Genomic DNA, 23,727 nt, shown 5'->3' on the forward strand with positions numbered 1-23,727 from the left:
TGGCAGCCTTCCACAACAATACATTCCCCTCCCTACGAAAAGCTGCTGCCCATTATGGCGCCAAATACTCACGCGTCACAAATCGTGCCCGAGGCCTTCCACCACGGAATGAACGCATTCCACACAACCTATTGCTGTATCCTTATAAGGAAGAGGGCCTTCTAATCTAGCTAAGACAACTTGATTAAATTAGGAATGCGTGCTACTACATCAGAATTGGAGTGGGAGTGCAATTCAATTTTGGCCGGCCGCCATACCGGCACAGGCAACCCCCCCCTCTGCGGCGAGCATTGGACACGCCGTTTCCTCCTGCGGCACCTGGAATTCAACCTGCGCACTGAGAATCTTAAGAACCTTAAAAGGCAGGCAGCAGAGGACCTAAAAGTGCTGTTGCGTTAGTATAAGGACTATAATAATACCGTAGGCCTGTATAGCATACAACCAAGAGACCAGTATAACTATAATAAGACAGGCGTGCGCCTAGGCATAGGCAAGAAGGAGAAGGTTATCACAATATCCAAGAGCATTCAAATCACCGCTGCAAAGGATACCAACCGCGAATCAGCTACGGTTAGTAAATGCATCTCTGGCAATGGAGAGGTGCTGCCGCCGCTTATCCTTTTGGCAGGCAAAACCATCCAAAAGCAATAGCTTACCAATACCACGGAGGAACTACCAGGCAACTACTTAGTAGGCGTGAGCGACACTACATATATTAATAATAAGCTGCTTCTCCAGCGGGCAAAGCACTTTAAATTGTTTTCCAGGAAGCGTCAGCTTAGTAAAAATCGGCTCTTAATATTAGATGGCTATACAAGCCATTTTATAAGGCAATTTATTAAGTACTGCAATAAGCATTATATTATCCTTTTTACTATAATTCCTCATACAATATATATCTGCCAGCCGCTTAATATTGTAGTGTTTCAACTATACAAGCATTGGTATAGCAAGGAAGTAGCTCGAGCGTATAGAAACGGGTGCATAGATTTCAATAAAATAGAGTTTTTACAAGCAATTCACCGCTTTAGAATAATAACATTTAAGCACAGCATAATTATAAGCGTATAGAGGAAATCAGGCCTTATTCCATTTAATCCAGAGATTGTTATCTCACAAATACGGCTTCCTTCACCTGACCGACCGGCAACACCTGCACCTGCACCAGCAGCATCAGGAGTGCCTACAACGCCGCCTATTTTGACACCAAGCAATGCTAGGATGCTTGCTAAGATAGCCAACTGTCTGGCATACAAATCTGATAATAAGATGCATAAGATATACTACTACAAGTACATGCGCGGATCTATAGCAATTGAACATGCTAGCGACGCCGCACATCGTGATTTGGAGCGCCAAACAGCTGCTGCTAGGAAGAGAGAAGACAACAAGAAGGACTCTTGGATATCACTTCAGACGGGGGGGGGGGGGTGTTGTATGCCCAACAAGAAAGGGAGGCAGTAAAGAATAGTGAATTGACTAAGCTACGTGATGCTCGTGACAAGCTGGAGAGGCTAGAAAAGAGGGCATCTAATAAGATTAAGAGGCAGCAATTAGCTAAGGATGTAGCCGCTCGGAAGGCTGTACGTGAATACAACAAGGCGCACGGGATTGTAGTGCCTAGGGGGCCTAGGAGGGCTGTAGAATAGTGAATGTATATTATCATAATTCGTTGAGGTGGCCGGTGCACTAAAATGGCGGCCACCTAACTAGTTAGGTGGAAGTGGGGCAAATTTCGAGGAACGAGAAACTTGCACTACGCGAAAGCCACGGGTAAAGTCCTCTCCGGAAGTTCGAAACGCAATGGGAATTATACTATTGTCATATAGCTCTACCTAGAGCCCGCCTATAACCCAACCTAATGAACAAAAGCACAATCATTTCTTCCGAGATTGGACATCGCGCCGATTCCCGTAGCCGCTCATTGAAGCACGATAATCGAAAATCCCGTAAGGGGCCCAGTCTCGTCGACCAACACCTGCTAACGTATCATCAGGCACCTAGCTGCCAGTGTCTGAAGTCCCTCCGTCCACTTTCAGAAGTCCGAATATGCAGTCTGCTGAGCCTTTTGTCGATCGGTAAACTCGATGGGACAGTTCCGACGGCACCGTCTGATGTTGTGTATCGCGACTCCGACCCTAGGTCTTGATTCGCTTCGAGTTCGAATCGTCGTCTTCGCCTCGCTTGCGCTTGCTAATGTGAAGATTCTCCAATTTGGAGTCCTGCATTTCGATGTCCTCAAATTCACCGGGGGCATAGTTTTGGTCAATACCGTCCTCTCCATCCGTCCTCCTGCACCTCCGCTGCTTCTCTTCAGGCAGAGAGGTGTAAGTCGTCTCGAGGTGCTTCAGGATCTGGCGAACGTCGTTGTGGTACTCTTTTCCGTCGAGGTGATTGACCAAGAATCGTAGAAAATGATCATTCTTCTGAGAGAGGTTTTGGGTCTTGATATCCATTGCCAGGTACCAGAGCAGTCGCCCTGCTGGACTAATGTGCTGGTAGGGACGCCGACTCCGAAGAAGCTGTGGCATTTTCCAGTCATCCACTTTCGGATTTTTAGTGCTGAGCATATCAAGTCCTTGTCGAATTGCCCACCACCAGAAGTCCCGAGTCGCCGGTGCAAGCCATGGGGGAAAGAGACATTCCTCGGGTACAGATCCCTGGTCATGTGCGCGGGCATTGATGTCGGCACCACGCTCCGCGAAGAGTTTAGCAAGCTCGAAGTGGCGGCGTTGGACTGAAATTCGGAAGGGGGTCGCAAGATGAGGATCCGGACCGATACGATCGCCATCGACGGGAAAGGATGGTGATTCGAGCCAACGCAACGCGATCTGTCGGGTTTCCCGTCGAACGCCGCTTCAGATGATCAGCGTAGCACTCGGACAAGCTGAGTAAGGCCCACCATTTCTCACCCTTCACCCAACCGTCGGCGCCGTCAGAGAGTAGATACTGAAGCTTCCGAAGGTCAGCTGCTCGGATCGCTGCTACCACGGCTGTCTGTCCACCGACGTCTGCAATAGCGACTTTGTGAAGTTCCTCCTATAGGATCCTATGATGATTTCGGCTGGCTCGAATCAAGCAGGCGAGCGATGCTTGGCTCGACTTCAAGTAGTCGCCGATCTCGAGTGTGAGCTCATCAGGAAGGCCATCAAGGCTTTCCCGCGACATGGTGCCTGGTGATGAAGGTTGACCCGCACAGCGGCCACAGTCTATATGGAATAAGCAAAATTGAAAGTGCTGACAGTGAATGCAGAACGCATGGTTGGCGCTGAATGCTTAACCTTCGTCTTGTGGAATGACATGAATAGAGTGAATGTGACAAGATCGGACACAAAAGCAATCCACCGATCGCTCAAGCGACTGGCTTAACCTTAACGTCCCCGTTTTTTTATTCGCCCCATCTCTTTTGAAATGAAGTCTCCAGATGCCACCTTCATCGGCAATCATCAGTTTCCTGGCCTAATCATATTTGCTAACGAAGGCCGTGATCTGCGTATCCCAGTACCATCACGAGATGGTCCCTTCAGTCTGCACAAGAAAGCAGGGATTCCAATGTGCAAGGCGTTTTAGATGCAGGCAGCGTATAAGGTAAGCCTTTGAATCTGTGAGTAGTTCGTGTGTAGCGCAGGAATACCGGAGGAGCGGGTTAGAGAGGCTCATCGGAGAGTTCAGTCAGGTTTCACCAGGGTAATCGAGAACAGGTGGAACATTCCTCCCCCGTCTACAACAGAGTCAAGTTCCGTCACCTCCGGATCATAGAAGAAGCTCATGGAATCCACTAGCGCACTGCTCCTCCATAGGACGGTTGAGTTACGTGAATCCGGTTTATCTACACGAGATACGGCATGGGAGGATGGTAAGTCTGCACCTGCTTCGTAAATAGCCGCAACGGATCTCTGGGCACCATTAACTTTCCTTCTTTGCCCTGAAATCGTGTTCAGTATAAGGAATATAATGTGGCATACAACACACACGATGTCGATGCTGTGAAACACGATTCTGCGTCCTTCTATTTGCGGTGAGGGGTCCTCTAGGCTGAGTTCGTACTAAAGGGTGTAAGTCGGAAGTCAAGAGTAAATCAAAACGTAGGCGTTATTGAAAAGAAAATGCAAGGGAAAGCAATCATCTTATCCAAGATTCTTTTAGAGGACGAAGCTGGATGTTACAACGTGATTCTTTTGCAGACTCATAGGCCTAGCTTAGCACGCTAGTCGACTCCTACACTCAAAAGGATAGAGAAGTGGGGCAAAACTCAAGTGTCTGGCTCGTAGGCTGTATAACTCATTAGGCAAGGCTGGCTACCAATCGTCCGGTGCCTGGATTCAGATTAGCTCGCAAATTAGACATATGATGGTGTAATTCTATTAAGTCGCGTTAGGGCCGTTTTAATCGGCAGTCTAGGTAGGTCGGACGCTGCCAATAAATTGAGTCGCTAGCGTCATTTAAACGCCTATGCTTAAGATAGTGTGCCAAGAGGCCTTATGAAATAGAATAGACAGCTATCAGAATCTCACCTCGCTTCAGTACGTTGCGGGACCGCCAGCTCTGAAGCATAAGCTAGGATTACATATCAGAATCCTACGACATGGGGAAGCCTGCGCAGGCAAGGACCCGAAATTTCCGACTCTTCAATAGGATCGTTAGATACTACTTTTCAACGTCTAAACCCGTTCACAGCCCCGTAAATCCGCGGAAATGGCTTTTTATGCGGTCCTTCAACACCCTACAGGCCTTTATGAACCCCGCAAGTATCTCTTAAACTAGTTAGAGCATTTCCTTCCACTAAGTTGGAGTCAACTACCGGATCAATGTAGAGGATTATATTTAGCCAGACCACTGCCCAAGCAGTAGGGGCCATCGCAATGAAGAAGTATAAGAAGCTAGTCGGAAGGACTCTCTCTGTCCATTCCCACGCGCACCCCCACTGAACCCTTCTAATGGCCTTCCCCTTCCCAACCTTCACCACCCCCTTTCACTCCACCGCTTACCCGTCCATCTCCCCTACCAACCCCGTCCTCTCCGCAGCCAACAAGACCATTCTTATAACCGGCGGTGGATCCGGCATTGAAAAAGCCATTGCCATCGCCTTCGCCGCCGCAGGTGCCCGCGCCGTGATCATCCTCGGCCGAACCGTCTCCACCCTGATCTCTACGGCAGCAACAGCCTCTGGGCATGTGACAGCGACCAGATCTTTCGTCGCTGACATTCGCGATGCGGACGTGCTGTCCAATGCTGTGAAGAGTGTGCGAGAGGAGTTTGGTGGCGTCGACGTCTTCGTCGCGAACGCTGGCGATCTCTACATGAGCACCATCGCATGAGCACCATCGAGAATGCCGACGCGGAGGAGTGGTGGCGTAGTTTCGAGACCAAAGTGAAGGGCACGCTGAACTGCATGCAGTCCTTCGTCCACCACGACCTCAACCCAGTCGCCGAAGGGGCACAGCCGCCAACCTTCACAAACGTGGCAACAATTGCGGCACATATCCCTCCGGGATACGGGTCCGCGTACTCTTCGTCAAAGTTGACGACACGGAAGATAGCCGCGTATCTGGATGCTGAGATGGGGCCCAGGCTGCGCGTGTTCACGATTCACCCGGGAAATGTGGCGATGGCGATGAGTGATAAAGCGGGGACGCTGCAGTTGGATGATGCTAGAATGTTATGTTCTTTCCTTATCTTTCGCTGAACTGGGTTCATTTAAGGTTGTAGAAGCTAACGGGGTGAAGCACTGCCGGGAGGCTTTTGTGTCTGGCTAACTGCCACGCCTGAGGCGGATTTCCTGCGCGGGAGGTTGCTTTCGGTCAATTGAGATGTTGAGGAGTTGCTGAGGAGGAAAAGTGAGATTGTGGAGAAGAATTTGCTTTCTATGGAGCTTTCCGGTTGGGGCGCTTGATTGCAATTCTTTTAAGTAGTCCTGGCGCTGCTACAGTGCATCGCTAAATGTTTTGACATACTCCCTGACGACTGCTTGAGGTACCTCAATTTACCAATTCGGCCTGCTTTTTGAGTAATTACACCAAAATACAGTGCTACGTCAGAAGTCTGGGCACTCAGACTTATCATTGCTTAGCTCTGATTTTGCTCACTCGACACCACTGTAAGAAGCAGCCCAGCTAGTAAGCAGCCACTTAGTCACGAGGCACTTTCATTTGCACTGCTTGAAACCTGATATCGTGCCCAGGTTTTTGAAAGCCCATGAGGGTACCACAAGCAGCGGTAAACACGTGTGCAGAGGCTTATGACCTGTCACTGTACTACTGTCGAGGGTGTCATTCCACACCTAGTGTCATCGTCCTCTCAACCCGATTCCACACCTTCTCCCCACCATCCCCTTTCCTTTTTATCCACATCACACGGTGCATGGGGATGAACTCTAGATGCGTAGTTTCCATCTTCCATTTTACCAAATTGATTTCTTTCACGCCGGCAAAACGGTCTGAGTACCCTACCACAAACTCAGAGGCAGACAATGACGGATCCCAGCGGATACGAGATATGACATCTTGTGCGGAAGGAAGCTTTCGGAGACTGACTACAGGCCTCTCGGAGCTTGACGATGACGTGGAGGGTCGGGGTCTTTGAAAACTCCGATATTCAGCGACGGGGTTCTCGACAGCTTGCCGATCATCAATGCGACTGTTTTGTGGTAGAGTTCCGTCTCCATCTGTTGCAACCGTACCTGGCACACGTTCAGATCCGGCTTGGATAGGCCGTACACTGACCGTTGTCGTGATTCCGTAATGATCACTGGCGCAGGTTTCGTCGTCAGCTGGGAGTCCAAATATGAGGAAGTTTTCCGCCTGCGAACGTCCGCCTTTGCGAAAAAGTATTCTGTCATAGCGCTGTGGTCGGTTGTCGATGAGCCCTTCAGACATCGCAGCAAGCCTGTTTGTCATTCGGTCGAAAGTAGCGCCCCCTTGTCCTTCCGTATCGGCATCAGAGCCATCTTTCAATGCCGGCGCACTAACATTTTCAAACACGTCGATCCACAAGCTAGTGTCGATGACGCCTTGCAACACCCGGGCGGTCTTCCGGGTGATGAAACGTTCGTCAAGAGCCGTCTTAATCGTTTTCGCTGATGTCGTAAGATTGAAGTCTCCAACAACAAAGACCTCCTTTCCACTGGTATCTCGGGCGAGGAATCTCGTCAACAGGTCCATTTGGCTCCTTTTCGCCAGGACTGATTTGTCTGTCAACGCGCTTGTTAGGTGTATGTTTGCGACTTGAATACCGAGATTGCCAAAATCGGCAACTGATGCGGATTTGTGGTGTTCCGCAAATTGAAGAACGTGGTGCGTAAACGGCACTGATGCTAGAGTGACTAGGTTGCGCTGACTCAGAAGGCGCGTCGAGGGATGGTGGGTCGAATACGGGTATGACCTTTGAATGAAATGGTCAGAAAGCAGCAGCGGTAACATGTCCGCGCTGACCTCCTGTAGACAAAGCACCTTGACTGATGAGGAAGAGGGTATTGATGAGATTGCATCAATAATGAGCGGGAATCGAAGGTCTAAGGGAGGTGCATATGGTGCTGTCATGACATTGTAAGACGAAATGGTAACTTTAGTGTTCGGTTCCACTCTGGCTGGTGACGCTGCGGGTTTTTTGTGCCAGAACGACCGCGTCCATCCACACTCGGGCGTGAATGAATGGCATGTTCGCCATCCAAAATCTTGAGTCGAGGTCTTGGATTCCAGTGTTGAGGTTGAGTATTTCGCTCCAAAGGGCAGTTCCTCCACGATGGTCATCTCCCCAGATGGTTCACGCTTCAAAACAACCGCGCTTACGCACTGCCACTCCAAACCTGCGAGCTTTGCGGCCTTCTGAATTAGGTTCGCAATAAGGGCATCGTTCAATGCAGCTTGTCCAATTGAAAGATGAGGGCTGAATTCGCCAGCATGCGTTCCCTCACGCTCTTCACACCCAAGCGCCTCTGTAAGCCTTTTTCTAAGCAGCCTCAATGCGTCTTCCGAGTGCTGCGCAGGCTTCAGCCATACAGTCGCCTTTTTGCGATGTCGGAACAAGTCGGCGTCGGTAATAGTTACGTTGATGTCGCTGATGTTGTTTGTGCCATGGAATAGGCTATTTCGAAGTAGCTGCACAGCATCCGAGAGCCTTGCTGGGTCCACGAAGGGGTAGAGAATGTTGACGTGGGGTGGCCAGATGTTGTAAGCTTTGTCATGTACGCTACGAATGTCGTTTATGGAGCTGTGGAGATGCGCTGGCGGGATGATGGCAACGGCCGTTGCTCTGGAATCGAGACGGAAGGCCATGGCCAAAGGCGGCAGTTCAACACTGTCTGAGGTGGCCGGGAGAGCTTTCAGCCTTGCCGAAGTTGTTGATTTCCAATGTTTGATGGCGGGCCAGAGGACCTCAAGTGGTGCTAGGCAAGTGGACGCAAGCCTACGGTGAGCGTGTATCAAAGTATATGAAATTTAACAATGGAATCGTGGATTGATGGCAGCTACTCCATGTTGCAGTGAGTCTATTATGTAGTAGGAAACCATTGAGGCTGAGCCCGCCCGAGCAAATAGAGTCATCGTAGGTATCGGCAGCGGCACCTGCTAAATGAGTCATCGACGGCGGGTGGCTCATTGAAGATTCGTGCCATACCGAACTAGAGCAGCGGACATAGACAGTGTCCAGGGAGAGATGGATCGCGACGTGAGGTGATGAAGAAGCTAAGAGGTTCGAAGATGGGCGGGCACTTCCAATGGAACATTGGAAGCGCCACATGTGCACGGCCACCTCCTGAGAGTCACGTGCAACTTGTACCTATATCTCGAATCCATCAGTCCTCCAGGACTTGATTGTCGCGTCCCCAACTTGCTGAAACGAGTCTATTGTCCCAAAAAGTTCCAAGGAAGTTGCCTCAAGTGGTTACGTGACTCCCAACTCACAGCCTGAAGCAACATCAACACCTTCCAACACGACTGCGGGGCAGTAGTCAAGCTTACTTGCCATTCACCATGTTTTTCGATCATCGTAATTGATTTCGGGTGGCATATATGCAACGCTGTCAGAAATCGAATGCTATCGAATAGTATCAATCTATCTTACCATTGTCCATCAACCCAGCCCGCCCGATCTGAAGCGTTCAACATTATCAAGATACCATCTTTACTCGCACTTATGGTATAGTTTCAAGCATACAATGAGCTTCGGTCTAGAATACGATTGCCTCCTCACTTCAGGTGGTTCTCTATGCCAAGCTTGGCGATGTCAACCACGGATCATGCAGCTTCGAACCACTGCAGCTTGGAGTCACCAACAAATCTGGTCTTCTTCAACGCAACTGGTCGTCTTCCCGCTGTATTTCTCCAGCTGGTTTCGCTTAAATCGTCCTACGGGAGGACTTGGAGCTTTCCAACGCACTCAAGATAACAATCATAGGATAAAACTGCCACGAAGCCAAAAGAGCTGGCACCTTTTCCATTCAGCTAGCTGCCCCCACCTTCGAGCTTCCAAAAAGAAGCTTTGTGTCTTTGTCCTCCGATACTTTCCAAGATCTTGTCCACCATGGCTCTTCATGAAATTCAGCAAGCGCTCGAAATGTGGGTTCCGTACATGCCCGCAAGCGTTTCATGTAATCGTACTCATAGACTGTCCTCGCTAAAACCGAAAATCGCTTCATTCCCACGCGTCTGCCGAGGCTGCCGGTCGCGATATAGAGCGACTACTACAAAAGATACCCAACTTTCACCTCAACAGTCATTCAGTTCGAGCTCACCCTCCTCCATGCGCTAAAGTATAGGACTCGAGACTACCTGGATCCTACTATCCCCCGCTTTTAAGCTACACCGACCTTGACGACATCGAGAAAACCTTTTCGCATTACATAGACAAGTTTTTGCACGATAGATCGAACATAGCGTTCTGGTGCGTGGTATATAACGAGAAGGATGAGCTCGAAAAGATCTTTGACGATGATTCTTCTTTCCAGGCCTGGTCTTTCAGATGAGTTTCGCTCCGAATTGAGTAGTCCGAGGATCGGTTCCAGTGCCTCCGGAACATGTCGACGGACTATCAAGATAAGCAGATAGAGACCACGGGGTGAGGGAGAAGGTATTAGAGGATGTTTTCCTTCTTCGCTATGGTATTGAACGAGACATTCAGGTCAAAAAGACTATTATTAGATTGGACTGGTGAAGTATTTGAAATTCTATATATAGAGTGGTAGAGTGAATACGATGCATTGCTGTGATCTGGATACTAAAGGTATCAGTCATGTGATTGATGTTAGAGGTAATATGTGGGAAGTCGCGAGAATTACCCTCCAGTCCAGTTCGCGTAGATACTCTTGCTTACCGGCGTGAAGACCGTATGTACAAATCGAACTAGCCTTTTTTCATGTGCCAACACGCCTCGGGTAGGATGTGGTGGCACATTCGTGTAAATTTCCGTCGTGTTTCAGTCCATCAAGCAAGCTCAGGTTATGCAGGTGTTCAGTGCCTCCTACTGCCTCCTTCTAGTGCTATAGTACAGTCGCGCAGAGACAGTACTAGACCACAAGTCTGGGCATACGGATATACCGCTGGTTGAGGGCCGCTTTTGGAAGCTAAACACCACTGTCAGGAGCGGCCCCATGCCCAAGAAGTCAGTCAGCCGAAAGGTTGCTTAATCTCCACGGCGTGAATTTTCATATAACGCCTAGAATTTGGAAACCCCATAAGGATACCTCAGCAGCAGCAAGCAATTCTACACCCTCGGAGAAGCTTATAGTAATAAGTCATAAGTCTGAAGGTGACCGGGCTCCGTAGTATCATCTGATAGGTGTCGCCATTCGCCAACATCGCGTGAAACCATTTCGCTTCTACTGCGGTTTCTGGGCGGCTGTTCAGAAGCGGAAGGCTCTGTGCAATGCCAACCTCGTATGCTATCCCGTTCTTTTCGCAGGACGCTATGATCGTTTCCACCAGCGTCCGCACCTCGAACTCGTTGCTCAAAAAAACTTTTGGCACACCAAAGCGCAACTTGGCTTCCAGAGCTTTTGAGGTGACCCTGTGTCTATCTTCCGTATTGGACCTACCGCGACCCCTTCGTGTCGAAGACTCCACCCGTACACCTCTCTGCGCAGATGGCGATATTCATGGCGTGCACGACCTTGATCTAGCCGCCAATCCACGGAGAACTGCTCCCTGTTTACAGGCTCCGCTAGCCATGGTAGCGGCGCTGTTTTAACTGCCCAGACGAAGTCGTAATCCGGATTCCCGCGCTTCATCAGTTGCATGCAACGCTCCCAGCTCTCTATCATGTTTTTGGCTGCTACCCCGCCCCTCAACGAGCTGGCCACAAACCACCAAAACATCTCGTCAATCTCGATCGTAATCCAGCGTTTCACACAGTGAGTTCCTGGGCGCGGATTATATGTTGGTAGAATGGCATGACGCAGCTTTCTTTCGAGCGCTTCGAAAACGCTAGTGAAATTCAAGCTGTTCAAGCTGAGCTGTAACGTGATGTGCCGGCAGAATAATTCGGCTACTCTGAGCTGAGGTATCGTCCAGTATTCGTAGAGGCTATTTAGATAGCCCACAACTATCGGCATACCGATGCGGGCGTAGTCACTGAATAAGGCTGTCGCCTCTTGATTGAGCTGTCGGTCGACGCGGAAGATGGCCCATCGATTTGGGTCTGTGTTGCAACGTGTCGTTGTGAAGGACTTGTCGGTGCCGATGGCTAGCTTGTAGACTTCGTTGCGAATCTCTAGTGGAAGGTCTTTAAATCGGAAGTGACCACTACCAGGGATAGCGGAGCCTAATCCAAGTTGCGAAGTCAGGTGTTCATTTGGCGGTGCTTGCGAGTCCTGCGGAGAAGCCATTTGTACGCTGCGTGGAGCCTTGACTCTACATTTGCCACTGTCTGAAGTAGCCCGGAAAGCTATTAGGTCTATCAAAGGTATATCCCTTCTATCAAAGGTATATCCCTTGTGATGCCGAAAATTATTTGAAGTGCTGCTAGCGAGGTTGGCAAGCATGAAGAAATGGAAGAAATGAGAGATGCAGTTGAGAAGTGTGCGCTCGCTTCAAAGAGATTTTCCCGTGCGTGGATCATCTTCTAGAATATGTGAACCGTGGGACAACCTTGATATCTGAGACCATCGAATTTCGGATGAATGTATTAAGAAAAGATCCCGAGGAATGAGGTGAGGTCGACAAATGACCTCTCAAATATCTCAGATAAAGCTCAGATCGCTGATGAGGTACTAGTTCCGACGACTTTGGCAAAGAATGGCGAGTGCTGAATGGGAGATACTTCATCTCGAGGTGTTTGCGTAGGTGCACTGACCTTTACTTTAAAGACCTATAGCGGGCAATACGAATAGTTGTGCGCAGATGTTGGTCCAGATACTTCGTTGTAACAAACATAGTTATGGGTATCCTTGGTGCTCAATCAAAAGCCCTAGAATGCCAGGTACCATTCGTCCAATCTCAACCTCCCCATCTTAATCCGAATCGAAACACCCAAGCCTTGGAGATACTAGTAGTACGAACAGATGTGTGCATGTTACGCTGTTGATGTATCCATTAGCAGCGCGAGGTGATGAAGAATTTGGATCATCGGCTTCGAGGCACGTGACGCCGCCGCAATCTATCACCAAAGTTCCATCGCGAAACAGCAACCTCGCCGAAATTCCATCACATGCGCCACGCGCCATCCTCCTCCTAGACCTCACCCACCATCCAGGAGTCCCTTATGCCCCCCGATTCAACATGACGACTCGGAGGGACATCCAAGATATTATAGGCCTACCTGGCGGCGGAGACACGCCCGCACCCAAGAAGCGCGCGAAGACTGCTGGACCAACGAAGAAGCTGCGTATGTTCACTGCTGTACCTGAACTTTGGAGGACACTATACTGACTGCCATGATTTTATGCAGATGGCGTGAACCGCGAAGTCGCAGCACTCTACGGCGAACGCCCTCCCCCGGTAGCCGTTTACGAAGAGAAGAAGACATACCGAGCCAAGCGGGCGAACCTGGGGCCAGTGAGACCATGGTACGAAATCCGCATTCTACTTGCGCTTGGCTATGGGTGCTAATTGAATCAAACGTAGGATACAACAACCTTTCACGAACCCAGCCCGCAGCGACGGCCTCGTCCTCAAGCATTGGAGGCGCAAACCCACGGCACGCCCAAATATTGAAAATGGCGGGGACACTGCAATGGAGGATGTGGATAACCAGTCACCACAGCTCGAGACGAACTACGAGTACGCGCGATTCAATGTCGATGTGACGGTCCCCTCCTACACCGATGAAGAGTACGAGACACACCTCCGGAGCAATGAGTGGAGCCGTGAGGAGACAGACTACCTCCTCGAACTGGCTAAGGACTTCTACCTGCGATGGCCCGTCATCCATGACCGCTACGAATTCCAATCCACAAAGGCTGAGCCCACCGACGACGCCGTGCCCGCGGGGGAAAACACGCTCGAGAATCCAACTGATGCTCTCTCTACTCTCCCTTACAACTCCAACTTGCCCCGCGATCCTCGCTCCATCGAAGATCTCAAAGCGCGCTACTACTTTGTGTGGGAGACGACGCTGAAACTCCACCGACCGCCCGAAGCCATGGAATCCAGCGAATTCGAGCTCCTCGAGGTGCTGCACAGCTACAACCCCGACTCAGAACACGTGCGCAAGAGGATCGCGCTTGCCCTCATGAGCCGCCCACTCGACGAAGTCAAGGAAGAAGAGTTCCTCCTCGCCGAACTCCAGCGCATCAACATCGCCGCCAACCGCCTCGACGCCGAGCGCGCCGAGCTCCGCGAACGCCTCGAAGCTCCCACGCCCCAGCGCGACCTCGGACCCGCAGGGCCCCTCGCAAATTTCCAATCCTCCCAAGCCCTCACCGCGCTCTTCCAAACCCTCTTCCAACAGGACCGCTCCAAGAAGCGCGCGTCGGGCAGCGGCCGCCTCAGCCTCTCCGCCGGCGACATCATCGGCACGCCCACGGCCGCCCAGCAAGCCGCCTACAACGCGGCCGCCGGCAACCGCAAAGCCAGCATGGCGCACCCACCAGTCCCACAGCCACAGCTGCGCGCCCTTTCCGTGGCCGAAGAGCGCCGCTACGGCGTCAGCAACCACGACCGCCTCACGTCCGGCGTATCCTTCGGCTCCGACAAGCTGGTCAAGATGCGCCAGGCCAAGAGCGGCGTGCAGACGCAGAAGATCGCGAACGTGCTCGCACAGCTCGGCTTCGGCGACATCATCGCCATCCCGACGGCGCGTGTGGCCGCCGCGTTCGAGGGGCTGGTCGCCAAGGTCGGCAAGCTGCTCGACCTGCGTAAGGTGCGCGAGAAGGAGGAGAACGAGGTCAAGGTGCTCGAGGGCATGCGGGCGAAGCGGTTGGGCGAGGATCCCGCGGCTGCTGGATCTGCGCCGCCGCAGCATGGCCGCGATAGCACAGAGACGCAGGAGCGCGATATGAAGCAGGAGGAGCGCGATGAGAGCTTGATGGGGCAGTCGGTGGCGGACTCGAATGCCGGGGCCGAGACAGTGTATGCGGATGATGGGGAAGGGGGGGATGATGCCGAGGGAGACGAGGACGATGCGGAGGGCGAGGAGGACGCGGATGGCGAGACGAATGCGACGAGCACGAGGCAGGTTTCTGAGGCGATGAGTACGAGGGCCGCGACGACGCCGGCGGCGTCGGTCAAGGCGGGGCATAAGCGGAGTGCGAGTGTGCTTAGTGCGGGTAGTACTAGGAGTAGGGCGAGTACAAAGAGGGCGAGGAAGTGAGGAGTGGTGGAAAAGGGTGGTGGAAAGGGGCGTGGGCCTTTTGGTATGACTTATGGCATCTGGGTAGGTTAAGGGTGGTGTTAGGGTTTGACTACTGCATAGCGATGGCGTTTTGGGCTTTGGGATAGATAGGCAGGCATCTCAAAACAACTAGAGGACTGTTGTAGGTCCTTTTCTATCAATATCATGAGATTGGAAAATCCCATTCCTCTCACAATTCCAATGGTCTCTCAAGTTGTGTTAGTCAATCAGTCATATTTTATTCTTTCACCGCGTTTCACATCGGCATAAAAGAAAAAGGAGCAGGTTGAGAAGAGGTTCCTACTGTTTGTGCGCATGAGAATCAGCCCCTCCTTCCCACCTAAGTCCTTTTTGAATGGAGTCTTTAACCATCTCCCCCTTGCTCCCCTTGGAGAGCTACCACCTCTCTCGCTTCTTGGCGCCATTATGATCGTCGTCGCTATACTCCGATTTAATCTTGGGATCCGCATCGTTCTTCTCGAGTCTGACGTCGAATTCCTCTTCAGATTCTTCGCTGTTTTCAGAAGAGACCTCGGAGGAACTGGTCGAATAGACTTCGGAGAATCTGTCCGGAGACAGATGCCACCGCAAGTCCATCTCTGTATTAGCGAGGGTAGGGTGCTCTTTTTCCCAGCGCGCTCAACGCTTACGTGTGCACAGTCTCTTACGCTTCCTAGAAAGCCCTTGACTCTCCGGAGGGGCGGCATTCGGCTGTACGGCTCCGGTGCGGCGAGGTTGTCCATTCAAAACGCCAGTAGGCCGAAGGCCGCAAGTCTTTTTTTTCGTCTTGGGGACGTTCTGTCTCGTCTCACGATTGCGGTTGAGTTGGGACTTGTCATGCTGCTTGCTCCGCGGCTTTGATCGTGAGCGTCGTCGTGAGCGTCCCCGAGCTGCCGTACCGCCTGGGACAGCTTGGCCGCGAGCGCGTGACCGCTCTGCCTCCATGCGAGCTACAAGAGAACGGTGCTCCTCCAGCTGACGGCGCGGACGATCTTTGACGGACTCCCGTTCGAACCTAGGGGCCTGCGCTGCCTCCATGCGCGCGATAAGAGAACGGTGTTCCTCCAGTTGTCGGCGCAGACCAGCTTCGACAGACTCCCATTCGAACCTAGGCCTACCGCTCGATGGATCGAAGCGAACGCGATACCACTGGCCGCGCTCCCTAGCCCACACCCATGTAAGACTACCATCTGGATTTGGCCCAAAATCGTTGCGCGCTGGCTGATTGTCTGCTTGGTGGTGGGCCGGCTGTGGTGGATCCTCTGATCGAGGGCGAAATCTACCACTGCCCGGGGGTGTTTTGGATATGAGCCTACCCCCCCAAAACGCACGCCCGCATAGCCCGGTTCCCGTTGACTGGCGAATGACGCCTGGAGGTTTGGACCATTGCGAGATCAGAAAGGAAGTCGTCGACATCGCAGTAGTTCTGCGAGGCTATCGTCTGTGGATCTGGCCTCTCGAAGGCGATCTGAGAAATGGACCCCAGACGTCGCTGAGGAAGCGCCAATTAACGATTTCCTTAGCTCAGATCTAAAGAGGGTGCTCCCGTTAGCCCAGCTCTATGCGAGACAGAGTAGGCCTGAAAAAATCTCTCAAACTCGTCCGACAGAGTAGGTGAACTCACGTTAGGATAAGCAGTGCTCAAATCTCTGCGGGAGGAAAGTAGCTGGAGTGCAGAGCAACTCACTGCAAGGCCAGAGGCAGTTCGGTATAAAGAGGGCTGCTGAGCAGCCACTACTTGGATACCGTGCCGGCGCTCCCCATTCGGAAGCCCGCGTGTGGAAAAGGATGGCGTGCCATCTGTTTGTCGCGACAAGGTGGCTCCGTCTGGAGCTGTACTTGTCTGCCGAATGTGTGCCTGTTTGTGTTGGTTGAGGCCGCTGAGGCCGGTGATTGAAGCCGTGAGGGCCATGTAAGGGAGGATCTTCGTCCTCCATGTTGAGGTTTTGTGGGTGTTGTGGAGGTGAGAGGATAGGTGAGGTCAACACATACACGGTCCCGGGGCTAGTCTCTTTTCGGTCACACCTTTTATGGCACTGAGTCTACTTCTACCTAGCTAGAGGAGATTTAAGTGTTGCGTAGTAATATGGTAAGACTAGGATACTGACGGCCGAGCGAGTGAGAACCCGGAGGACGGGGTTTAGACAGCCACAGGGTCTTTCATCACTTGGGTTAGGGTCAGGATAGCGACAACAGAACTTCCGTCTTTGCTTGCTCCACACCGCTATCAGGAGGACCTGGGTAGCACGCAGTTGGTCAATCAAAAGGTGGTCTGAATCGCGCTGCATCGACCAAGGTCAAGTGAATTAAGCGCGATCAGGACGCAGCGTTGGGGATGTCATGGTCACGTCGGAGAGCAGAGATGGTGGGGCCAATAATGAAGGGCGACAAGCACCACCAGCACCCAGCACCCGCAGGCAAGAAGTGTTCGTAGCCAATGAATTGAGGATGTTGAGATCTACGTGATGAACTTACTGGCGCCTTTCGTTACGCGTGATTGATTCCCTGGCGATGGTCTGATTCGGGTGTTATGAGTGTTTCGTTCCACGACAGGAAGGACAAGCTACTTACATGTTTAAAGAGGAGAGCGGTGCATGTTATCCCAACGATGCGGAGTCCGCGAAATAGTGCGGCAAAGTTGCGGTTCAAAACATGTCCCGTCGCTTGTGAAGTGAGTTTATCCGAGTCCTCCCCATCTAAACGGCTCCACTCGAATCCTTAGTACCTGTTCGCTGAACGATAGTGATTATTCAATCCTCCATTGAGAAATCCACCATAAAAAAGAATTTCGTTCTTCAACCACCATATTACTCTGGCTCATCTCCCTCTTCCTCTTCCTCGTCCTCCTCTGCCTCTGCCTCTACCTCTGGATGATGCTCCCCTTTTAGGACTAGAGTCTCCTTCAGGGTCATAGTCGCTCTCAGAATCTTTTTCATCTGACTCATAAGGCACCTGGAATGACAAGAACCTCTTGTATCCATTCCTTTGCTTTATAACGTGCTCGTCAGTCGGGTCGTAATCTCGCTGTAGGCGGAGGATGTCGGATGCCAGATACAAACTCCCAGCAATCACGATCGGTCGGTTGGGGCTAGGCATGAGTTTATGAGCGTCAACGTGGCACGCAAAGTAGTTCGCTTGGAGTAGCGCTGCGACGAGCTCCTTCCCGAAGGATCTTTCAACTGCTATTCCATCGCAGACGGTGCGGGCAGCCTGGAGCAGCTTGTAGCTATCCATCGGTCGCACCCAGGGCATCCCCTCAATAGGTCCAAATTCAACTGTCATGACGGTATCACCAGGCCTGAGTAAAGGTCGAAGGATCTCCTCGGCGTCTTTGCCTTCGGTGACTGCGAGAATCCAAGTCACGAAGCTGGCGTCTGGGTAGGATCTCGCGTCGGCCCATTCTTGTAGGCTTTCGCTGTTCTGTCGGAACCTCTCGTTGACACAGTCGCCTAGGACTCGGGCAGAGTCTGCATTGTGGGCGCCATCCAGGAGAATCGGTGTATCTGTCTTGATGATAGGATCCAGCTGTAGTTTCTGCAAACGTCCCGGCCAAACGACGTCCTTCAGGCCAGGGGCAACTTCTGTTGCCTCTAATTTGGGCAATCCGAGAGACTCCAGGGTCTGGCGGACAGCGAGATAGGCAGAGATGGTGTTGACTCGTTGATGGGGGAGTATCGAATCGAAGATGTCCCCCCAGCCAGGGAAGGTCGCCATCTCATTGTCTATCGAGTTCGTGTACAGGATAGGACCGGCGCCAACTTCTTTGGCAACAGCTTCAATGACGTTTTTGACTGCGTCGTCGTTGGTGTGGTCGACGACACAGGGCACGCCGGGTTTTAGAATGCCAGCTTTCTCTCTGGCGATTTCTTGTATGGTGTTCCCCAGCCACGACTGGTGGTCCAGGCTGATTTTGGAAATCACGGTGACAAGGGGCGCCTGTAGCACGTTGGTAGCGTCTTGACGGCCGCCCATGCCGACTTCGACAACGCCGACTTGGACGTTCTCGCGCCCGAAGATGTCGAAAGCGGTGGCGGTGAGGATCTCGAACTCGGAGGCCTTGATGCCCTCGCTAGCATTGTACTGGAGGTAGCTGTCCTCAACCTCACGGAAGAGCTTATGCTTGACAGGCACATCGTCGATGGTGATACAGTCCCATCTTCAAGTCGACGTTAGTCGCGGGACAGATGCCGGTGCAGCACGTGACATACCGGTCTATCAGATGGGGTGAGGTGAAGCGGCCACACCGCACATTCGCGCGTCGTAGTAGTGCAGATGCATTGGCGCAGATGGAGCCTTTTCCGTTAGTGCCGGCGACATGTATGGCCTTCCACGGGTGGAGGGTTCGGGCTTGTGTGTGTTTCAGCAGCAAGGAGATCCGCTCAAGCCCCGGCTGGATCATGTTGGCCTGGCGATGCTCCTCGCAGTATTGGCGGAGGCGTGGGCTGGCAGAATGCGGAGAGTGTTTTGAAACGGAGAGTCATCAGGTGGCGGTGAGTCAGACCGGGGAGTGGCGGAGGCGCCGTGCTTGGCGCGAGTGTGCAGCGGGGGAGCCGGAACCGGTCAAGCGGCATGCCGGAAGGGCGCAGGCGCGGGCGGAATAGGCGCTCCCGGCGCACAGCATCGCGAAACACCCTCTCGCTGCCACCAGCCATCTCGACGAGGCTGAGCATCAAAAGAGCCTCGCGCGCTTCTGTCGACGCCCTGCTTCGTTTCCTCTCCTTCTTGCAGTCGCTCAGTCCAGCAAACGCGCGGTCTGGCACCCCTCCGCAACGCCCAAGCCAGCACCCTCAGCACGCAGACAGTGCGGCACTGCGGCTGACGCCCGCCTGCTGTGCGCCCGCTAGCGCCCCGCCTCCCCTCTGCTGACGCCTGGGCATCGCTCCGCGCGCCCCAACCTCTTCAACCCTCAGGCCTCACCCCCCTCGCCAACTCCGCCATCACCAGCACGCCCCCCGCCCCATCTCTTCCATCCCGCATCTCCCCTCTCTTGTCGCGCGTGCTGCACATCTCGCCTCCGTCTCTCTTTGAGCCCGCCGCCACGCGAAAATGGGCCTCCCGTAAGTCTGCCGCCCCGAACCGTGGTTTGCGCTGCTAGGCTTCGCGCTTCAGCCTCCCCCGGATTCCCACCGCAACACTCTAACCCAAGCCTGCACAGAGTCTGGCGCGCGCCCTCCCCGGAAGACTCCAAGGATGCAATCAAGGTCGACCTCACCGCATCGTCGCGCTCCACCATCCGCCGTCGTGGCCAGCGCTCGCCCGTCGTGCCTCGTCGCGCGCGCAGATCTGCGAATCCCCACGCTGCACCAGCCACCGCGCCCTACACGCGATCACCGCGCCGTGGCGAGTTCGGCTTCCGCATCGCTCCCGACTTCGACTTGAACTCGCTTGGCCAGAGCAGCAGCGCCCGCCGCGACCGCGACCTGGCGCCGCTGCCTCCCGTGCCCGAGTCGAGGAACTATACCCGCGATGCACGCGAGCGCGCCGAGGGCAACAGGGCCAGGAATGCGCGCGACTACCACGGTTACCACGACCACTCTAACCACTACTTCGGTCTGAGCGAGGAACGCGACTCTCTGCCGTCTCCGTACAGACAGCGCGATGGGCTGCCAGCGTACACTCCCAACTTCGCACCGGCCGCCTACAACCCGTCTCACAGCTTCACGGCGCTTCCTCCTCTGCGTCCATCGCGGACTCCGCCTACGCGAGCCGAGTCTCGCAGTCGCCATGAGCTCGTTGTCATCGACTCCGACGAGGAGGGCAGCGAAGGCAGCCCGGTTGGATTCCCACCACTTCGACGGATGGGCCGCCGTACCATTGCCGATGGCCCGCTCCCGTCCAGCTCTCTTCGGGAATCCTGGAGTCCTGCGTCCACTGTCGACGGCCTAGGCGACCGCGAGCGCAGCTTCAGCCCTGCCGACAACCACTGGGACACCATGCTCATCACCGTCGCCCCGGATCCCCATCTCCCAAGCGCCGACTCCTCCTTCACCTCTGCCGCAACATCGGCCTCGTTCTCCCACCCAAGTTCTCGCTCTGCCAGTTCCAATTCCAACTCCAATTCTGCCTCCTCGTCGCGGACCCACCTGACCGTCCCTTCAACCCACTCTCCTGAACAGGTTCTTACTGGCGTCTGCGAGAGCTCTGACGAGGATTCTGGCGCTTCAGACACTGAGGCTTCTGAATCTTCCGTGGCACCCGCGCACCTTTCTTCCACCGCTCCTGCCCGTAATCCTTCTCGTTACTCGCGTCATGTCCGCGATCGCTCCAACGAAGCGGTCCGCTTCGTCCGCAACTTCTATTCCTTCACTTCTTCCCGCGCTGGCCCGCACCCTCATAACCCTTACCATCATCATCGCCATCACGATTCTCTCGCTTTCCAGGGTTCATCCTCTCTCTCCCCGCCTCCTCTATTGCCTCCGGTTGTCGACGGCCCCATTCTCGACGACACCGACTCCGCTCTTCGTGGGCCTGTCCTTGAGCCGAATCTCGATCAGCTTCGTGCCATCCTCCGCGAGCTTATCGACAGCCCCGACCCCGACGTGCCTGAGGAGCTCTGGGTCTCCGCAGACCTGAGTCTGGAGCGACTGGAACGCCAGCGCGAGAGGCTGATCCGGGAGATGTCGCAACGGGAGCGCGAGCGGTTGTGATGCGTGTCTGCTTTTATGAATTGTTGCTTGCTACTTTTTAATGTTTGTCACGTTGGGTGCGTAATGTGTCTTTGGGCTCGGCTGGCTGAACCCCTGAGACTGTGCTGTTTGCTGGACTTGACTCGGACTGTTGTGTACGATTGCGCTGTGCTTCTCGAAGTCCCTTTGATTCTCTGGTTAGAGTTCTTCCTGCAATCTTCCAACTTTTTGGTTCACAGGTTCTTCTTAGGGCTTCTTCTTTGGTCTTCTTTCCAGTCAGGCCATTATTCGGGTTTCTTTGGGTGAGGACTTGCAGGCATCGCAGCTTCATGTCGTACAACCTGTGATTCTGTGCGTGCTTGGGGCCCGCTATCAGTCGACGAAAAACACGAAAAGTTCGGGAGGGTTTCTCTGATTTGAAAGCTTAAGCTCTGTTTTGAAGGTTCGACCTTCGGGCGGTTCGACGGTTCAGGCTCTGGTTCTTGGGCTTATTCTCTGATTTTCAGTCTCTTTTTCCTTGCGTTTTCTCGAGTCTATTCTAGATGCTCGTTGTGTCTTCTTTACATCATTTGAACAAATCCATCGTACATGGATGGATAGGCAGGAATAGGGAACGCATCGAAATGGAATGCAAAAGCTATTCTCGGGCTCTCTGCATCGCGCGCTCGAGTTCTTCTACAACTTTCTCCCTTGGAGTAATGAATCAAAACGTCGGAAGACAGTACCAAGACATAAGTTTGGGCACTCCTTGCAACTGCTTGGGGCACCCCGATACGCTTTTGAGACTTCAAATACGATGTAAAGTCCAACGTAGTGGAAGTAGACTACGTTTTGATAGAGCTAACATCTGCTAGCTAGGGTACTTCTTACAGTGGTGTCGAGCGGGCGAGAATGGAGCCGGAGCAGTAACGTATCCGTGTAGCTAAAGTTATAACCTAGTAGTATTACTCCTCCCCTCGTCGGCGCGAACCACTACGCCCCACAGCAATGAAATATCCGTGTGCCTAAACTTATGTCCTAGTGCTGTACCCTGCTTCCACGTCGCGTGTCCTTAGGATCCATCGAAAACCGTTCCAGCCGATTGGATTCGTAATAATTTGCCACTGAACGTCGCGAAACCTTGGTGGAGGTGATCCAGTAGCTTTCACTCATCGTCTTGATCGTAGTCCAATTTCAAGTGTATTACCCCTAGAAAATCGTGGCTACGCCGCGTGCCCTCTTTGTCTAATGAAATATATCTTATGTGGTTAAATATGTAACAACTTCCAACAAAACCCTCCAAACTCAGGGCCCCTCTCTTCCTAGTCACAGCCCAACCTCGACCTTCCGCTGGCCAAAAAGAAATATCTGCACAAAAAACGGGCCACCATCCCTCTGCGTGGTTGTATTCTCTGCGCCCGCTTCGAAATCCCTCGCAAAACTCGCGCTGAACCTACCAAGGGCTCCCTGGGCGCGCGCTGCTCTTGTGTCCCCAATTTATCTTACCACCCTCTCCACGTCAACATCATCGCAACCCCCATCGGACCCCAACAATAGTGTCTGCTCTTCCCGCTCACCCCCTCCATCACCGCGATACCGAGAGCGCAGTAACGGCGTTTCCTCTCCCTGCTCCCCCTCCTCCCCCTCCACCTCTTCTCTTCCCTCTACCCCCGCTTGCGCAAGTTTCCTCGCGTGTTGGAACGTAACGAGCCACAGCGCCCCCTGCACCCCGGCAAAAACCACGGCATCCACCCCCATCCACCCGCTCTCTACAAACCACCACCACACCACCCCCTCCCCCTCCGCCCCGGGCGCCCGCCACACCCAACTCGCCGCCAGCACCGCAAACACGATGCTCTGCGACCCCAGCATCGCCGCGCTAAGCGCGCTCTCCCCGGCCCCCCTAGCCGCCTTAATCACGTAGTACTGCGGGACAAAGGCGTAGAGAACGAGGAGCGTAGTCAAGGGGTTCAAGATCACCACGTGGATTGTGAAGAACCCCACCTCCAGCACGTCGCGCGAGGAAAGCAGGTCGCGGTGGTCCTTCTCGGAGTGCGGGACCGCCAGCGCCGCGACCGCCGGGACGAGGGAGGCGGCGAGGTGCGTGAGGTACGCCATCAGCACGGCGGCTTTGGAGACGGCCGGGTCGGCGTCTTCGTCCGGCGAGATGAAGAGGGCGAGCATCAACCTGCCACGGGTCAGCGACTCGCAACTCTCGCCGAGGGGGGCGCTCTGATACAGGTGAGCAAGGGCATAAAGCTGTGGCCACACGCCGCTCCAATCTGTGCTGGCTTGATACCACTACGAGAGTTGCCCCCCGGCTGGCAGGTAGTCGGGCAATCAAACAGCAAGCCTAGCC

The 23,727-nt window shown here is 53.4% G+C and overlaps 12 protein-coding genes across 12 annotated transcripts; 6 read left to right on the top strand and 6 right to left on the bottom strand.

Moving 5' to 3' along the window:
• The first annotated feature begins 970 nt into the window (after positions 1-970).
• On the top strand, positions 971-1,734 carry BDZ99DRAFT_463122 (uncharacterized protein). Its single transcript, XM_033720009.1, has 2 exons — positions 971-1,430; positions 1,472-1,734. The coding sequence occupies exons 1-2, from the start codon at positions 1,222-1,224 to the stop codon at positions 1,647-1,649; spliced, it is 387 nt and encodes a 128-aa protein (XP_033576224.1). The 5' UTR covers positions 971-1,221; the 3' UTR covers positions 1,650-1,734.
• Positions 1,735-2,138: 404 nt separating this feature from the next.
• Positions 2,139-3,168, bottom strand: BDZ99DRAFT_520632 (uncharacterized protein; the record flags this gene model as incomplete). Its single annotated transcript, XM_033725547.1, has 2 exons — positions 2,139-2,856; positions 3,104-3,168. The coding sequence occupies 2 exons, from the start codon at positions 3,166-3,168 to the stop codon at positions 2,139-2,141; spliced, it is 783 nt and encodes a 260-aa protein (XP_033576225.1).
• Positions 3,169-4,937: 1,769 nt separating this feature from the next.
• Positions 4,938-5,318, top strand: BDZ99DRAFT_531247 (NAD(P)-binding protein; the record flags this gene model as incomplete). Its single annotated transcript, XM_033726445.1, has 1 exon — positions 4,938-5,318. The coding sequence occupies one exon, from the start codon at positions 4,938-4,940 to the stop codon at positions 5,316-5,318; it is 381 nt and encodes a 126-aa protein (XP_033576226.1).
• Positions 5,319-5,335: 17 nt separating this feature from the next.
• BDZ99DRAFT_463126 (uncharacterized protein) lies at positions 5,336-5,955 on the top strand. Its single transcript, XM_033720010.1, has one exon. It carries the CDS (start codon positions 5,393-5,395, stop codon positions 5,684-5,686), a length of 294 nt encoding a protein of 97 aa, XP_033576227.1. The 5' UTR covers positions 5,336-5,392; the 3' UTR covers positions 5,687-5,955.
• A 211-nt stretch (positions 5,956-6,166) lies between these two features.
• BDZ99DRAFT_25581 (uncharacterized protein) lies at positions 6,167-8,658 on the bottom strand. Its single transcript, XM_033713735.1, has 2 exons — positions 8,614-8,658; positions 6,167-8,561 (listed from the first exon to the last, which is right to left on the bottom strand). The coding sequence occupies exon 2, from the start codon at positions 8,271-8,273 to the stop codon at positions 6,270-6,272; it is 2,004 nt and encodes a 667-aa protein (XP_033576228.1). The 5' UTR covers positions 8,274-8,561; positions 8,614-8,658; the 3' UTR covers positions 6,167-6,269.
• A 338-nt stretch (positions 8,659-8,996) lies between these two features.
• Positions 8,997-9,725, top strand: BDZ99DRAFT_25605 (uncharacterized protein). Its single transcript, XM_033713740.1, has one exon. The coding sequence runs from the start codon at positions 9,155-9,157 to the stop codon at positions 9,614-9,616; it is 462 nt and encodes a 153-aa protein (XP_033576229.1). The 5' UTR covers positions 8,997-9,154; the 3' UTR covers positions 9,617-9,725.
• Positions 9,726-10,742: 1,017 nt separating this feature from the next.
• BDZ99DRAFT_25602 (uncharacterized protein) lies at positions 10,743-11,725 on the bottom strand. The gene has a single exon (XM_033713738.1). The coding sequence runs from the start codon at positions 11,543-11,545 to the stop codon at positions 10,943-10,945; it is 603 nt and encodes a 200-aa protein (XP_033576230.1). The 5' UTR covers positions 11,546-11,725; the 3' UTR covers positions 10,743-10,942.
• A 985-nt stretch (positions 11,726-12,710) lies between these two features.
• BDZ99DRAFT_443452 (uncharacterized protein) lies at positions 12,711-14,938 on the top strand (the record flags this gene model as incomplete). Its single annotated transcript, XM_033717849.1, has 3 exons — positions 12,711-12,816; positions 12,880-12,997; positions 13,056-14,938. The coding sequence occupies 3 exons, from the start codon at positions 12,711-12,713 to the stop codon at positions 14,740-14,742; spliced, it is 1,911 nt and encodes a 636-aa protein (XP_033576231.1). The 3' UTR covers positions 14,743-14,938.
• Positions 14,939-14,971: 33 nt separating this feature from the next.
• BDZ99DRAFT_531263 (uncharacterized protein) lies at positions 14,972-16,675 on the bottom strand (the record flags this gene model as incomplete). Its single annotated transcript, XM_033726446.1, has 3 exons — positions 14,972-16,048; positions 16,095-16,255; positions 16,451-16,675. 3 exons carry the CDS (start codon positions 16,673-16,675, stop codon positions 15,403-15,405), a joined length of 1,032 nt encoding a protein of 343 aa, XP_033576232.1. The 3' UTR covers positions 14,972-15,402.
• A 517-nt stretch (positions 16,676-17,192) lies between these two features.
• Positions 17,193-19,201, bottom strand: BDZ99DRAFT_463128 (FolC bifunctional protein). Its single transcript, XM_033720011.1, has 3 exons — positions 18,972-19,201; positions 17,335-18,919; positions 17,193-17,279 (listed from the first exon to the last, which is right to left on the bottom strand). Exons 1-2 carry the CDS (start codon positions 19,160-19,162, stop codon positions 17,581-17,583), a joined length of 1,530 nt encoding a protein of 509 aa, XP_033576233.1. The 5' UTR covers positions 19,163-19,201; the 3' UTR covers positions 17,193-17,279; positions 17,335-17,580.
• Positions 19,202-19,809: 608 nt separating this feature from the next.
• On the top strand, positions 19,810-21,410 carry BDZ99DRAFT_520639 (uncharacterized protein; the record flags this gene model as incomplete). The annotated part of the gene is made up of 2 exons (XM_033725548.1): positions 19,810-19,820; positions 19,919-21,410. 2 exons carry the CDS (start codon positions 19,810-19,812, stop codon positions 21,408-21,410), a joined length of 1,503 nt encoding a protein of 500 aa, XP_033576234.1.
• A 1,137-nt stretch (positions 21,411-22,547) lies between these two features.
• BDZ99DRAFT_25668 (uncharacterized protein) lies at positions 22,548-23,710 on the bottom strand. The gene has a single exon (XM_033713746.1). It carries the CDS (start codon positions 23,550-23,552, stop codon positions 22,866-22,868), a length of 687 nt encoding a protein of 228 aa, XP_033576235.1. The 5' UTR covers positions 23,553-23,710; the 3' UTR covers positions 22,548-22,865.
• Positions 23,711-23,727: the final 17 nt, after the last annotated feature.

This window comes from Mytilinidion resinicola (assembly GCF_010093595.1).
Source record: "Mytilinidion resinicola strain CBS 304.34 unplaced genomic scaffold BDZ99scaffold_10, whole genome shotgun sequence".
Lineage (NCBI taxonomy): Eukaryota > Fungi > Ascomycota > Dothideomycetes > Mytilinidiales > Mytilinidiaceae > Mytilinidion > Mytilinidion resinicola.